At 50.5% G+C, this 12482-nt stretch overlaps 1 protein-coding gene across 8 annotated transcripts in view; it reads left to right on the plus strand.

Moving 5' to 3' along the window:
- Positions 1–12482, plus strand: part of LOC147120218 (E3 ubiquitin-protein ligase HECW2-like) — a 424776-nt gene that overhangs the window by 129795 nt on the left and 282499 nt on the right. For all 8 annotated transcript variants that reach the window (XR_015078143.1, XR_015078142.1, XM_085985833.1 and 5 more), the window contains one exon: positions 9120–9451. Coding sequence is in view for 6 of the 8 variants with exons in the window: in XM_085985833.1 (XP_085841959.1) it covers positions 9160–9451 (292 nt within the window). In the remaining 2 variants the exon portion in view is untranslated. The remainder of the gene's footprint in view (positions 1–9119; positions 9452–12482) is intronic.

The raw sequence follows: 12482 nt of genomic DNA on the forward strand, positions 1-12482 counted from the left end.
GCGCAGATTCCTTTGCGACACCGGAGCCCAATGCAGCATAATTCCTGCCTCCCAGCTCGACATCCAGGCAGGCCGCAGCGGCCCACCCCTCGTGGCGGCAAATGGCGCAGCCATCGCTACTTTCGGAAAGCGACGGGCCGAGGTTTGTTTCAACGGCCAGCGATTTACGTGGGATTTCGTGACGGCCTCGGTGGCACATCCTTTGCTGGGCGCCGATTTTCTTTGCGCCCACGGACTCCTGGTCGACGTCCGCGACAGGCGCCTGATCGACGCAGCAACTTCCCCTTCACTGGCCTGCCAGCAGAGCAACAGCCCGGCCCTCGTCGGGTCCTGCTCCGCCCCGGCGCATGACGACTACGCCCGCCTACTCGCAGATTTCCCGAGGCTTACACAACCGACCTCCTCAGCCGCAGCAGCCAAGCATGGGGTCGAGCATCACATCGCCACTACGGGACCACCAGTGTTCGCTCGAGCCAGACGCCTGGACCCAGCCAAGATGGCGGTGGCCAAGGAAGAATTCGCCACGATGGAAAAACTGGGCATCATCCGCCGCTCGAACAGCCCTTGGTCGTCCCCCCTCCACATTGTGCCCAAGCCAGGCGGTGGCTGACGCCCCTGCGGCGACTACAGACGGCTCAACAACGCCACCACGCCCGATAGATACCCCATTCCGCACATCCAAGACTTCTCGGCGCATCTAGCAGGAAAGTCCGTCTTTTCCAAGGTCGACCTGATTCGCGGCTACCATCAGGTCCCCGTCCACCACGCAGACGTCCAGAAGACGGCGGTCATCACCCCCTTCGGACTGTTCGAGTTCCTGCGCATGCTCTTCGGGCTTAAGAACGCCGCACAGGCCTTCCAACGGCTCATGGACTCCGTCCTACGGGACCTGAGCTTCCTGTTCGTCTATCTGGACGATATCCTCGTGGCCAGCACCAGCAAGGCCGAGCACATCACGCATTTGCGCTCCCTTTTCCAGCGCCTCAGCCAACACGGGCTAATCGTCAACCCGGCCAAATGCCAGTTCGGAGCAGCCCAAATTGACTTTCTCGGCCACAGAATCTCGCCAAGGGGAGCCATTCCTCTACCTTCCAAGGTGCAGGCGGTGGCGGACTTTCCCCAGCCCACCTCGGTTAAGGCGCTGCAGGAATTTTTGGGGATGGTCAATTTCTATCACTGGTTCGTGCCCAAGGCCGCCGCACTCATGCGCCCCCTCTACGAAGCCACCAGGGGCAAAACGGGCAAAGAGCAACTCACCTGGTCCAGTGAGATGGCGACAGCCTTCCACCAGACCAAAAGCGCCTTGGCCAACGCCACACTATTGGCCCACCCCATCCCGGGCGCCAAGACCGCCCTCACCACGGATGTCTCGGATTACGCCGTCGGCGCCGTCCAGCAGCAGTGGGTCGAAGGCGCGTGGCAGCCACTGGTATTTTTCAGCCGACAGCTGCGCAAGAACAAGCAGGCCTACAGCACGTTCGACAGAGAGCTCCTGGCCCTGTTCCTGGCAATCCGGCACTTCCGTTTCCTTTTGGAAGGCTGGCCGTTCACCGCATTCGTGGACCACAAGCCGCTCACTTTCGCCATGGCCAAAGTAACTGAACCCTGGTCTGCGCGCCAACAGCGCCAACTCAACTTCATCTCGGAGTTCACCACGGACATCCGCCATGTCGCTGGCAAGGACAATTTGGTGGCCGACTGCCTCTCAAGACCCTCGCTCCACGCAGTGCACCTGGGCGTTGACTACGCCAGCATGGCGCGAGACCAGGCTGCCGACGCGGAGATCCAGGCCCTCAGGACGTCAACTACCAGCCTCACCCTGGCTGACACCCACTTCCACGCAGCCGGCACAACCCTCCTGTGCGACGTCTCAGTCCCCTCGCCTAGGCCGGTCGTTCCATCCGCCTGGCGCAAGCGAGTTTTCGACATCATCCACGGCCTCTCACATCCAGGGATGCGTGCGTCTCAGAAACTTATGTCCGCCAAGTTCGTCTGGCCTGGACTCCACAAGGATGTGAGAGACTGGACCAACACATGTGTGCCGTGTCAGCGCGCTAAGGTCCAGCAGCACACCAAGGCGCCATTGGAGTGTTTCCCGGTGCCCGAGAGGCGTTTCGACCACGTCCACGTCGATCTGGTAGGCCCCTTGCCGCCGTCGCACGGTTTTACACACCTGCTCACGATTGTCGACCGCACCACTAGATGGCCCGAGGTGGTTCCCCTCGCCTCCACCACCACGACCGATGTCGCGCGAGCATTCGTCTCGACATGGGTGGCCCGGTTCGGCGTGCCGACCGACATATCCTCGGACAGAGGCCCCCAGTTCACCTCCCACTTGTGGAATGCCATCATCGCCGGCCTCGGCACCAAGTTGCACAGGACAACAGCCTACCACCCGCAGGCCAACGGGCTCTGCGAGCGCTTTCATCCTTCTTTGAAAGCCTCCCTCCGCGCCAGCCTGGCCGACACCAGCTGGATCGACAAACTACCCTGGGTTCTTCTGGGATTGCGTACCGTGCCCAAAGAGGACCTCCGCGCCTCCGCGGCCGAGATGGTCTACGGCCAACCGCTCAGAGTACCAGGCGACGACTTCCCCCTGACAACGGAGCCGTGGTCGGCTGCCAGATAGCTTTCCCTGCACCAGGACGCGGCCCAGCAATTCCGTCCAGTGCCCACTTCGCAACACGGCCCGCAGCCGTCCTACGTGCCTCGAGACTTACGACATGCGGAGTTCGTCTTCGTGCGCCGGGATGCGCACAGAGGCCCGCTGCAGGCACCATACACTGGCCCCTTCCCAGTATTGGAGACGGGGGACAAAGCTTTTTCTTATCGACGTCGGCGGGAAGCCGGACCTTATTTCAGTAGACCGCCTCAAACCAGCGCATCTGGACCTCAGCTTCCCGTTTTGGCCGGCTCTTCCCCCACGGCGGGGCAGACCTCCCGCGTTGGCGGCGGCCCCACAAGAGGACCAAGACACGCCAGTACCTTACTTCCTGGCCGCCGCCCCACCTTCGCCGGCAGCCCGTCCAGCCAGCCCACCGGCAGACCAGCCGCCAGACCAGCCGACGAACCAACCGGCCGACCTCCCAGACAGCCCTCCTCACGCCAGATGGCTACTACAGCCGCTACGGCCGCTTGGTCAAACCTCCGCAGAGACTGACTTTTACAGTTAACGAGGATTCTGGGGGGGCGTATGTGGCGTTGTCACATTGGGGAAACACTGTGTGTATGTAGATAAACCTGTATAATCCCCTTTTAACTGCTGTATTCCCCTCCCCCCGCAAGACAGTTGCAAGCTGAGAGGAATAAGGCACGTTCAGACTTGCCTGCTGCTGAGAGAAGGAAAACCAATCAGGTTCCAGCAGGTGACTAATCCGTGAGTCATCACAGGTTCGCGGGCTTCACGAATTCAGTACTGTATTGTGAGAGTTGGAGTAAAGACCTATTTCTTGTAGCTCGCTGTGTTGCCTATTTCTTTACGCGGGAGACCGTAGTCCCCCACAATATTACCAGCTCTGCATTTCTCTCTGGCCAGGCAAAGTAGAGCTCTGCGCAAAAGCAAAATACTGTGGATGCTGGAAATCTGAAATAAAAACAGAAAATGCTGGAAATACTCAGCAGGTCAAGCAGCATCTGTGGAGAGAGAAACAGAGTTAACGTTTCAGGTCGATGACCCTTTGTCAGAACTGGAAAAAGTTGGAGATGGAACAGGTTTCTTAAGCAAGTGTAGGGGCAGGGAGAGTGGGGAGGGGGAAAAAGAACAAAAGGGAAGGTCTGTGATAGGATGGAAGGCAGGAGAGATTAAGAGACAAAAGGGATGATGGTGCAAGGCAAAAGGAGATGTTAATGGGACAAGTTAAACAAAAGATGACTCCAGATAAAGTGTAAATGGCAGTGGCAGAATCCCTGTGCATTGTGTTTACACATGTGTGGCCAGAGCTCGACTCACCAGTACCTTAACTACTTGTTGCATTTTTAGTGTTGGTGAAGAGGTGACAGCACAGTTTGCTCTTTGGGAACTATTAAAACTTTTTAATGTTATCAAACAGACCAACTGTTGTGAAGCCTATGCTTATTGAGGTTGCTTACTGAAAGGGTGATTGTTGATAGCTGTAGGAGACTGCTGGTTATTATATATCATGAGCCAGTTAGGCAATGTGATGAAATTTAAAGTCTACGAGTGATACTTTCATGACATGAATGACATTTTTGTGTCTCGTGTTTCTGATAGATAAAAAATTTTACCCAAGTAATTTAGTATCCGCTTTTAAAAAAAAAAAGAACTGCATCGTTCAATTTACAGTATTTACAATAAAACCTAGCAATTTTAATACCAAAAAAGTAAGGAGCTGTGATTTGTGTGTTCCCTAGCAATTTACCAAATGTTATTTAGCTAGAATGTTGCAAGCCTACTTGTGGAGCTTCTGCAGGCAGTGCATGTGAGGGCTGACATTGTCAATTTCTGACCTAAAATACTAAGTGGGTGGATCACTAAGTAGGTTGGTCACTAAGTAGGGCTACTGCCGCTCAGTGTGAATCCAGTAATGCAGCAGGCTGTTTTGCTGACTGTGTAGATCTCGACCTAATTTAAAAATTGCCTGGTCTCTGGAGAACTTCATGAATGTCTGAAGCCCACAGCATTCCAAGCTGAATACAGCTTTGGATTTCAGCAATTCCCCATGGTGATTTTTAATTAACTTGACATCTGTATAAGTGTTTGTAAGAAAAAAATTTCCACCACACACAGAAAATACCTAGCAAATCAATGTTTGTGCGACCCATATGTGTGCTGTATTTACTATGACAACATTTTCAAAGGAGTATTTACAGGGAATGTGCATTGCAGTTCCAGTGTACGTGCAGGAGATGTGAGTATCTGAGAAAACTGTGGGGCACATTGGAATGAAGTCATCTTCTTAAAACATGAATTCTGTTTTATGGTTTTCTATGTTGGAGTGGGGGGGCGGTGGGTGGCGGCAGGGTAGGGTGGAATATAAATGTGGCTCGAGAGGCAGTCCTTTGTGTAGATAATAGTGATTGAGATGACATTGTGTATGAGGATAACATTTGCTGTGGTTTTTTTTTTGAACCCCCAAAATTAGATTGCTAGCTGATGAACATTTGTGGCATTTGTTGTTTTTTTTAAAATAATGTATGCTATTTATTTAAATGAATTTGAGATTACTTGCTTTATCAATAGCAACTATCATTGTGGAAACCTATTGTTAATGTAGAACTTGCTGAGTTTGGGATTGTGTGGTGTATCCCATATTCAGTGACACCGTGTATTGTACACTATGCTGCCTCACTGTAAGGGCACATTTAAGTGTGCATTTTTAATAAAAATGAGTAAACTGGACAAACCAAAGGCCTGATTTTCCAGTAGTTCTAATGTTGTCACAATTTTTTCCCCACTGCATTGTGACAAACTTGCACTGCTTTGCAAATTTGTTACTTGTAAGAGATACGTAATATGGTCAATTAAACCTGGAGACTCACAGATACAAATACAACTCATGACATTAGTGCCACTGGGCTACTAAAATGTTGTTCCATTGGTTACATCCTGGCAGTGACCATCAGACTTCTGCCAGTGAAGGAAATATCCATCAGTGTTTGTCTAACAGTTGCCTGTTAATACACATGAGATTTAGAAAAGACTTGCAATTTATACTTTAGCGCCATTCACAACCTCGGGACGTCCCAAAGTGCTTTACAGCATTGAAGTACTTTAGAAGTGTAGTCACTGTTTTAATGTACCAATTTACACCAGTTCAATAACCCTTTGCTAAGAAAGGACACAAATCAACACACCACGACATTGGGTAAAAGGGACGTGCAGCAATGTGCTGCTCCACTGGTCGTACCAATACTTCGTACCATTTGGTCACTATTGGAGAAGCAGATTTACATTAGCTGTCTGCAATAGAGCAGATCAATGATCTGCATCATTGAGTTGCCATCAAGAAAAGCGATGGGCACCAAGACCCTGAGATAGCAGCGAAGGATATTGGCAGAAACAATCGGTGCACTGGACTACTTTCTTTGCTTGTGTGGAGTGTTAACGCACTCCCGACATAGGTAAAATTCAGGAACTAGTGGCTAAGGACTAACTAAAGTTAATTCTTCTAAGACCTAAAACTCTAACCTATTTGATAGACGAGCGGAAACTGAATTTTGCATAAACCTGTTGCACAAATCAAGTATTTTTGTCGGGGCCTAATACAACACATCTGTGAGAAGAATGACTGCATATTTTCTTTGATTAAGGCTGACCGATATAACCAGTCGAGTTGGTTGGCTTTCTGTCTGTTGAAATGTGGTAACAGGAAAACTCAGTGTGAAAGTTTTAAAATGTTTTGTAACATTTTGCAGTGGGAATATTTATTGTTCCATTAGCTGAATAACATTGCTGTACTTGACTAACTGAACTAAACAAATCTTTTTGGAATCTAAAAGTGAATAAAACCATACTGAAAATGGGTAGTTCATTTTGGGGAGTTTGAGCTTTTGGAATTTTGTAACAACCTTTGCCTGTTAGAATCCAGTAGAATAGATTGTAGAGACAATTGTGAATAGATTGAAATCAAAATCAATTGAAGTCAAAAATATTAAATGATGCTTTGAGAGAAAGGGAAGAATGCTAGCTGGCTGTGCACTCAGATTGTTGAACCCATGAAGTTCTGGTGGCTTGCTCATCTTCATGTTTGCAGTCAAGGAGTTGGCTGCCTTTAAAAGGTATCAATGGGTTAAGCACAAGATAGAAATACCTCCATGATTACTGTCTATTGTGTCATCAAACACCAGCAGTAGAACCAAGTCACTGCATGATGTCTTTCATTGGTTCATACATGCTGTCTGCACTGGCATTATCACAATTTTTGTGCAAATCAACTATTAACAACAACAACTTGTATTTATATAGTGCCTTTAACATAGTAAAATGTCCCAAGGTGCTCAGAGGAGCATTATCAAATAAAATTTGACACCGAACCACATAAGGAGATATTAGGGCAGAGCTTGGTCAAAGAGGTAGGTTTTAAGGAGCGCCTTAAAGGTGGAAAGAGAGGCGGAGAGGTTTATGGAAGGAATTCCAGAGCTTCGGGCCTTGGCAGCTAAAGGCACGGCCACCAATGGTAGAGCGATTGAAATCAGGATTGAAGGAGTGCTGATATCTTGGAGGTTTGTGGGCAATGTTCCCGCTAAGGTGCATGCGCTGCCGCGGCCGCGCAGTAATCTGAAAGGTCCCACGCAGGCCGCTCGCCGGCTTTTACATTGTAAATACCGCGCATGCACAGAAATGTAAAGGGACCGCGCATTAAAAGAAACAGGCCGTGCAGAACAGAGCGCCGCTTACAGGGAACATTGGTTGTAGGGCTGGAGGAGATTACAGAGATAGGGAAGGGCAAGGCCATGGAGGGATTTGAAAACAAGGATGAGAATTTTAAAATCTTTTAAAGTTCTTTTGTTAATGTTTTTCAAATATTAAAAAAAACCTCATTAAATGCAAGGATGTTCTTTGTGGAAACCATCCCTCGTCATCAAGCATTTTTTGTTTTGCGAACTTTTGCACTAAAGTTGCAGGATACGTTGCTATGGAATGGAACACTCGTCCATTTTCTGTATCCAGTCTAAACATCGAAGACCTTCAAGTGAGATAGCATAGGTTGGATGCAGATTTCAGTTACCTGTGCTTCCCCCCCAACTGTACTTGGCTTTTATATTGAAACATAGGAACAGGAGTAGGCCATTCAGCCCCTCGAGTCTGTTCTGTCATTCACTCAGATCATGGCTGACCTGTACCTCAACTCCGTTTACTCGCCTTTGATCCGTATCCCTTTATACCCTTAAAACCAACAAAAATCTATCGATCTCGGTCTTGAAAATTTCAATGAGATTTGTTTCATGCTTTGCTAGTGCTGCTGGTCTTCAGCACACAGATCTCAAAGTATCCCTCTGGTAAATGTACCAGATTTCCCAGCCATTGGGATGACCCTGGTCTTGGTGACCAGCTTCAATAAAACTAGTAAATTTACCAGCACAGCCACGGTGGCCTCCTTCGGTGCGATAAGATTCTGTGATTCGATGATACCTTGGGGTTGTTAGCATTTACACAAGATTCGCATGCTGTTAGACCGTGGCACTAGAGCACATAAAGCCAATATAAAAGCAACTAATGTGCCGCAGGTACCAGTCATGGAAGAGGACTCCCAATTGCATCAGTTATAACATTTACATTTTTCACACCAGCCTTCCTTGTGGTCTCTCTGAATGAAAATGCCAATTAGTGCAAGATTAGGGGTAGTTTTATTCTGTGATTTACTCCCATTAGAAACAGGATTGCGATTACCCAGTGAGTTTTCATTTGGGTTAATTGCAGGCATTGGAGAGCAAAGAGTTTCATCCGTTCATAGAAGTCTGGATTCAAACCCAGGTCTCTCTCAAAAGGCCAGAGAGGGGATTGGTTCCTTTTTGTGTTTGCAATCAGTGCTTTTGTTGAAGCTTTTAGCCAGGGGTTTTATTTTATGTATAACACTCGTTGAAGGCTATACTTTGTGCAGTGAATATCTGAAAATGTTTTCTTTTGTGAAAATTTGGTAAATTGCTTGTATTGAAGTAACCTGTTTTGGTGTGAAAGGAGTTGATAAACACTTATTGCTCTGGTATATTCCCAATGAGAGACATTTACTGCATTTGGAAAGGCTTTAGAGAGTAGAATTCCTCAAACATCAGAGCATTTTGTGACTGGGTGAATTGTCTCTCTTTAGTTTTGTTGGCATTTGTAATTTGTTGAATATTGCACTGCCAGGAATCTGTATTTGTGCCATTAAAAAGAAGCACTCAGTACACTGTGGTGTGTGCCAGCTGTACTTGTAAACTGGCACAGCCACACATTTTGTAAGAGAAAGCTTCAATTGACTTGCGTTCCTTTACTTTCCTCGACAGTTAATATTAAAAGCCATTAGTTAGCTTTTTCATAATGTGCATGTGGTTTAACCAGATAGATAGAAGCCTATTTGCCAAAGCCAGTTAAGGGTACAAATTCCTAACCTTGTTCACTTGACTGACCTCTTTCATGTAACAGAACCCACTGATCGTTTGTTTTTCTTCCTGCACAGATTTTAAACGTAGAGGAGTTGACGACAAGGCACAGCCAAAATGGCGGGCTCCGCCAGGGAACATGTGTCTTTTGGACGACGCAGGAACCCTCAGCTTCGCTACACCCTGAGCCCTGAAAACTTGCAGAGCCTGGCTTCTCAGAGCGCCAGGTCAGAGAGCTTGAATTTCCACAGGGCCAACAGTGACACAGATTTGGTGACTTCGGACAGTCGCTCCAGCTTGACGGCTAGCATGTATGAGTACACACTTGGACAAGCACAGAATCTGATTATCTACTGGGATATTAAAGAAGAGGTGGACCCCACAGACTGGATTGGACTCTATCACATAGGTAAACAAAGTTTTAGCAAAAATAAATTCAAAGATCAGTTGGAAAACTGTTCCATAGCTCTGGAAATCTCTGCTCACCTGGGATTCATTCAGCCTTTTCAGTCTCTCGTGAATTTCTGCAAACTCCTATTAGCAGTTTTATAATTTATTTAACAATAATGCAAGACTGGGTGACACAACACATTGGGGCTCTGACACGCTGCCTTGGGAAGGAGGTGCTTTCAAGCACAGTCCCAACTGTGCTGCCATTGAGATGAAGCTAGACACTTCCTCACAGGGAAGGAAGGAAGAGAAATGAGATGATCAGCCACACCTCCAGGAGACACGAGAATTAGTGGTGGTGTTGAAGCAGGTTTCCAGGAAGATTGCTTTTTTAAAAAGGGAAATTAATATAAAAAGGAAATGTAGAAAAATAAGTTTATAGTTCTCCAACTTAAAAAAAACTTCAACATTTTTGATACTTTTGCAAAAACTTAAGCCTATTTAGCATGACATCACTGGATCTATCTGAGTATGTTTGTGAAACCTTCAATTACACTCAGAAGGAAGGTGCGTCATCTACTGACACCTCCGGGTCCATTGATGTCACTGCAAATGTTTATTTTTTTTGTCCATTTAATAAACAAAATGACGCCTCTCTGGCACTCCAATTTGCCTGTGTCACTGGGTCAGGGAGGGGAAAATTAGTTAAGGTTGCTGCTCCTGATTGATATCCAGAGATCCCTGCTGGAAATGCACATGTGTAGACTTCTTTGGTGAGGACAAAATTGGGCTTAGTTGTGATGCCCCTGCAGTTCAATAGCCATCTGACACTGTTGAAGATTATACATGAATAAGATTAACACGCGTGAGACACCACAGTATGTGGAACTGTACACCAGCAACGAATCAGGAGGGGAAAAAATTGGTAATGTTAAAAAAAAAACAGTTTTTCCCGTTCCCACCTTTTAGGAGCTTAATTCCATGCAGCAGTATAAAATGCCGTTCACATGTTGAGGGGGCAGACAGGCAGCATACTCCCAAGTCTTTCAGTAATGTGTAAACAACAGAAAGAGGTTATGGAGAACTGGTATGGGATGACTAGCCCTCTGTTTGAGATTCTCTGGCACCCTCCCGATTTGACGGAACCCACCTTATGGGAAGTGGTTTGTTCATCCTACCAACTCTACTGCACAACATATTGGGACACTAACTGAATGTAGCTACTGTACTCACTAATGATTTATGGAATTTGACCAAAGCTTAGTTTGACATGCTGACTGAGCTTTGCCACAATTCACTGCCTTTGCATTCACTGGCTGTTAAAGTATTTTTCTATCTTTTCCTCATTTTTCTTTCTCCTTCACCCATTCAAACCCCATCCCTCTTCCTCTCCGTCTCACCTTCCCCTCCCCCTCTACCCTTCCCCTCCCCCTCTACCCTTCCCCTCCCCCTCTACCCTTCCCCTCCCCCTCTACCCTTCCCCTTCCCCCCCCTCCCCTTCCCCCCCCTCCCCTTTCCCCCTCCGCTTCCCCCCCTCCGCTTCCCCCCCTCCGCTTCCCCCCCTCCGCTTCCCCCCCTCCGCTTCCCCCCCTCCGCTTCCCCCCCTCCGCTTCCCCCCTCCGCTTCCCCCCTCCGCTTCCCCCCCTCCGCTTCCGCCCCTCCGCTTCCCCCCCTCCGCTTCCCCCCCTCCGCTACCCCCCCTCCGCTTCCCCCCCTCCGCTTCCCCCCCTCCGCTTCCCCCCCTCCGCTTCCCCCCCTCCGCTTCCCCCCCTCCCCTTCCCCCCTCCCCTTCCCCCCTCCCCTTCCCCCCCTCCGCTTCCCCCCTCCGCTTCCCCCCTCCCCTTCCCCCCCTCCCCTTCCTCTCCGTCTCACCTTCCCCTCCCCCTCTACCCTTCCCCTCCCCCCCACCCTTCCCCCCCTCCCCTTCCCCCCCTCCCCTTCCCCCCCTCCCCTTCCCCCCCTCCCCTTCCCCCCCTCCCCTTCCCCCCCTCCCCTTCCCCCCCTCCCCTTCCTTCCCCCCCTCCCCTTCCCCCCCCTCCCCTTCCCCCCCCTCCCCTTCCCCCCCTCCCCTTCCTCCCCTTCTCCCCCCTCCCCTTCCTCCCCTTCTCCCCCCTCCCCTTCTCCCCCCTCCCCTTCCCCCCCTCCCCTTCCTCTCTGTCTCACCTTCCCCTCCCCCTCTACCCTTCCCCTCCCCCTCTACCCTTCCTCTCCCCGCAACCCCCCTCCCCGCGAGGCCCCCAGTCCCCGCGACGCCTCCCCGCGCCCCTTCCCCTCCCCTCCCCCCTTCCCCCCTTTCCCTTCCTCCCCCCTTTCCCTTCCTCCCCCCTTTCCCTTCCTCCCCCCTTCCCCTTCCTCCCCCCTTTCCCTTCCTCCCCCCTTTCCCTTCCTCCCCCCTTTCCCTTCCTCCCCCCTTTCCCTTCCTCCCCCCTTTCCCTTCCTCCGCCCTTCCCCTTCTTTTCCCCCTCCTCCCACCTGCCCCCCGCCCCCCGCCACCATCCCTCCTTCCCCTTCCCCGTCCCTCCCCTCTCCTCCTTTCCCCTCCGCTCCCTCCTCCTCCTCCCCTCTCCCCCTCCCTCCTCCTCCCCTTCCCCCCTCCCCTTCTCCCCTTCCCCCCTTCCCCCCTCCCCTTCTCCCCTTCCCCCCGCTCCCCTTCCCCCCTCCCCTTTCCCCCTTCCCCTTCCCCCTCACCCTTCCCCTTCCCCCCTCCCCTTCCTCCCTCCTTCCCCTCCTCTCACCTCCCTCCTCTCCCCCTCCCTTTCTTCCTCCCCCCTCCCTTTCCTCCCCCCTCCCTTTCCTCCTCCCCATCCCCTCTCTTGTCCATCTCCCCTTCCTCCCCCCTCCCTCCCTCCCTCCCTCCCCTCTCTCTCTCGTTCTCTCCCTCTCTTGTCCCATTCGCTCCCTTCTCCCTCCCTCTCCCTCTTCCCCTCTCCCTCCCTCTTTCCCCATCCCCTCTTTTTGACTTCTCCCTCCCTTTTTCCCCTTCCCACTCCCTTTCCCCTCGGGCTCTCTCTTTTCCTCTCCCCCTCTCTCTTTCCCCTTCACCCTTGTAC

This window comes from Somniosus microcephalus, chromosome 4 (genome assembly GCF_052327205.1).
Source record: "Somniosus microcephalus isolate GS21.2 chromosome 4, FLI_Smic_1.0, whole genome shotgun sequence".
Classification (NCBI taxonomy): Eukaryota; Metazoa; Chordata; class Chondrichthyes; order Squaliformes; family Somniosidae; genus Somniosus; species Somniosus microcephalus.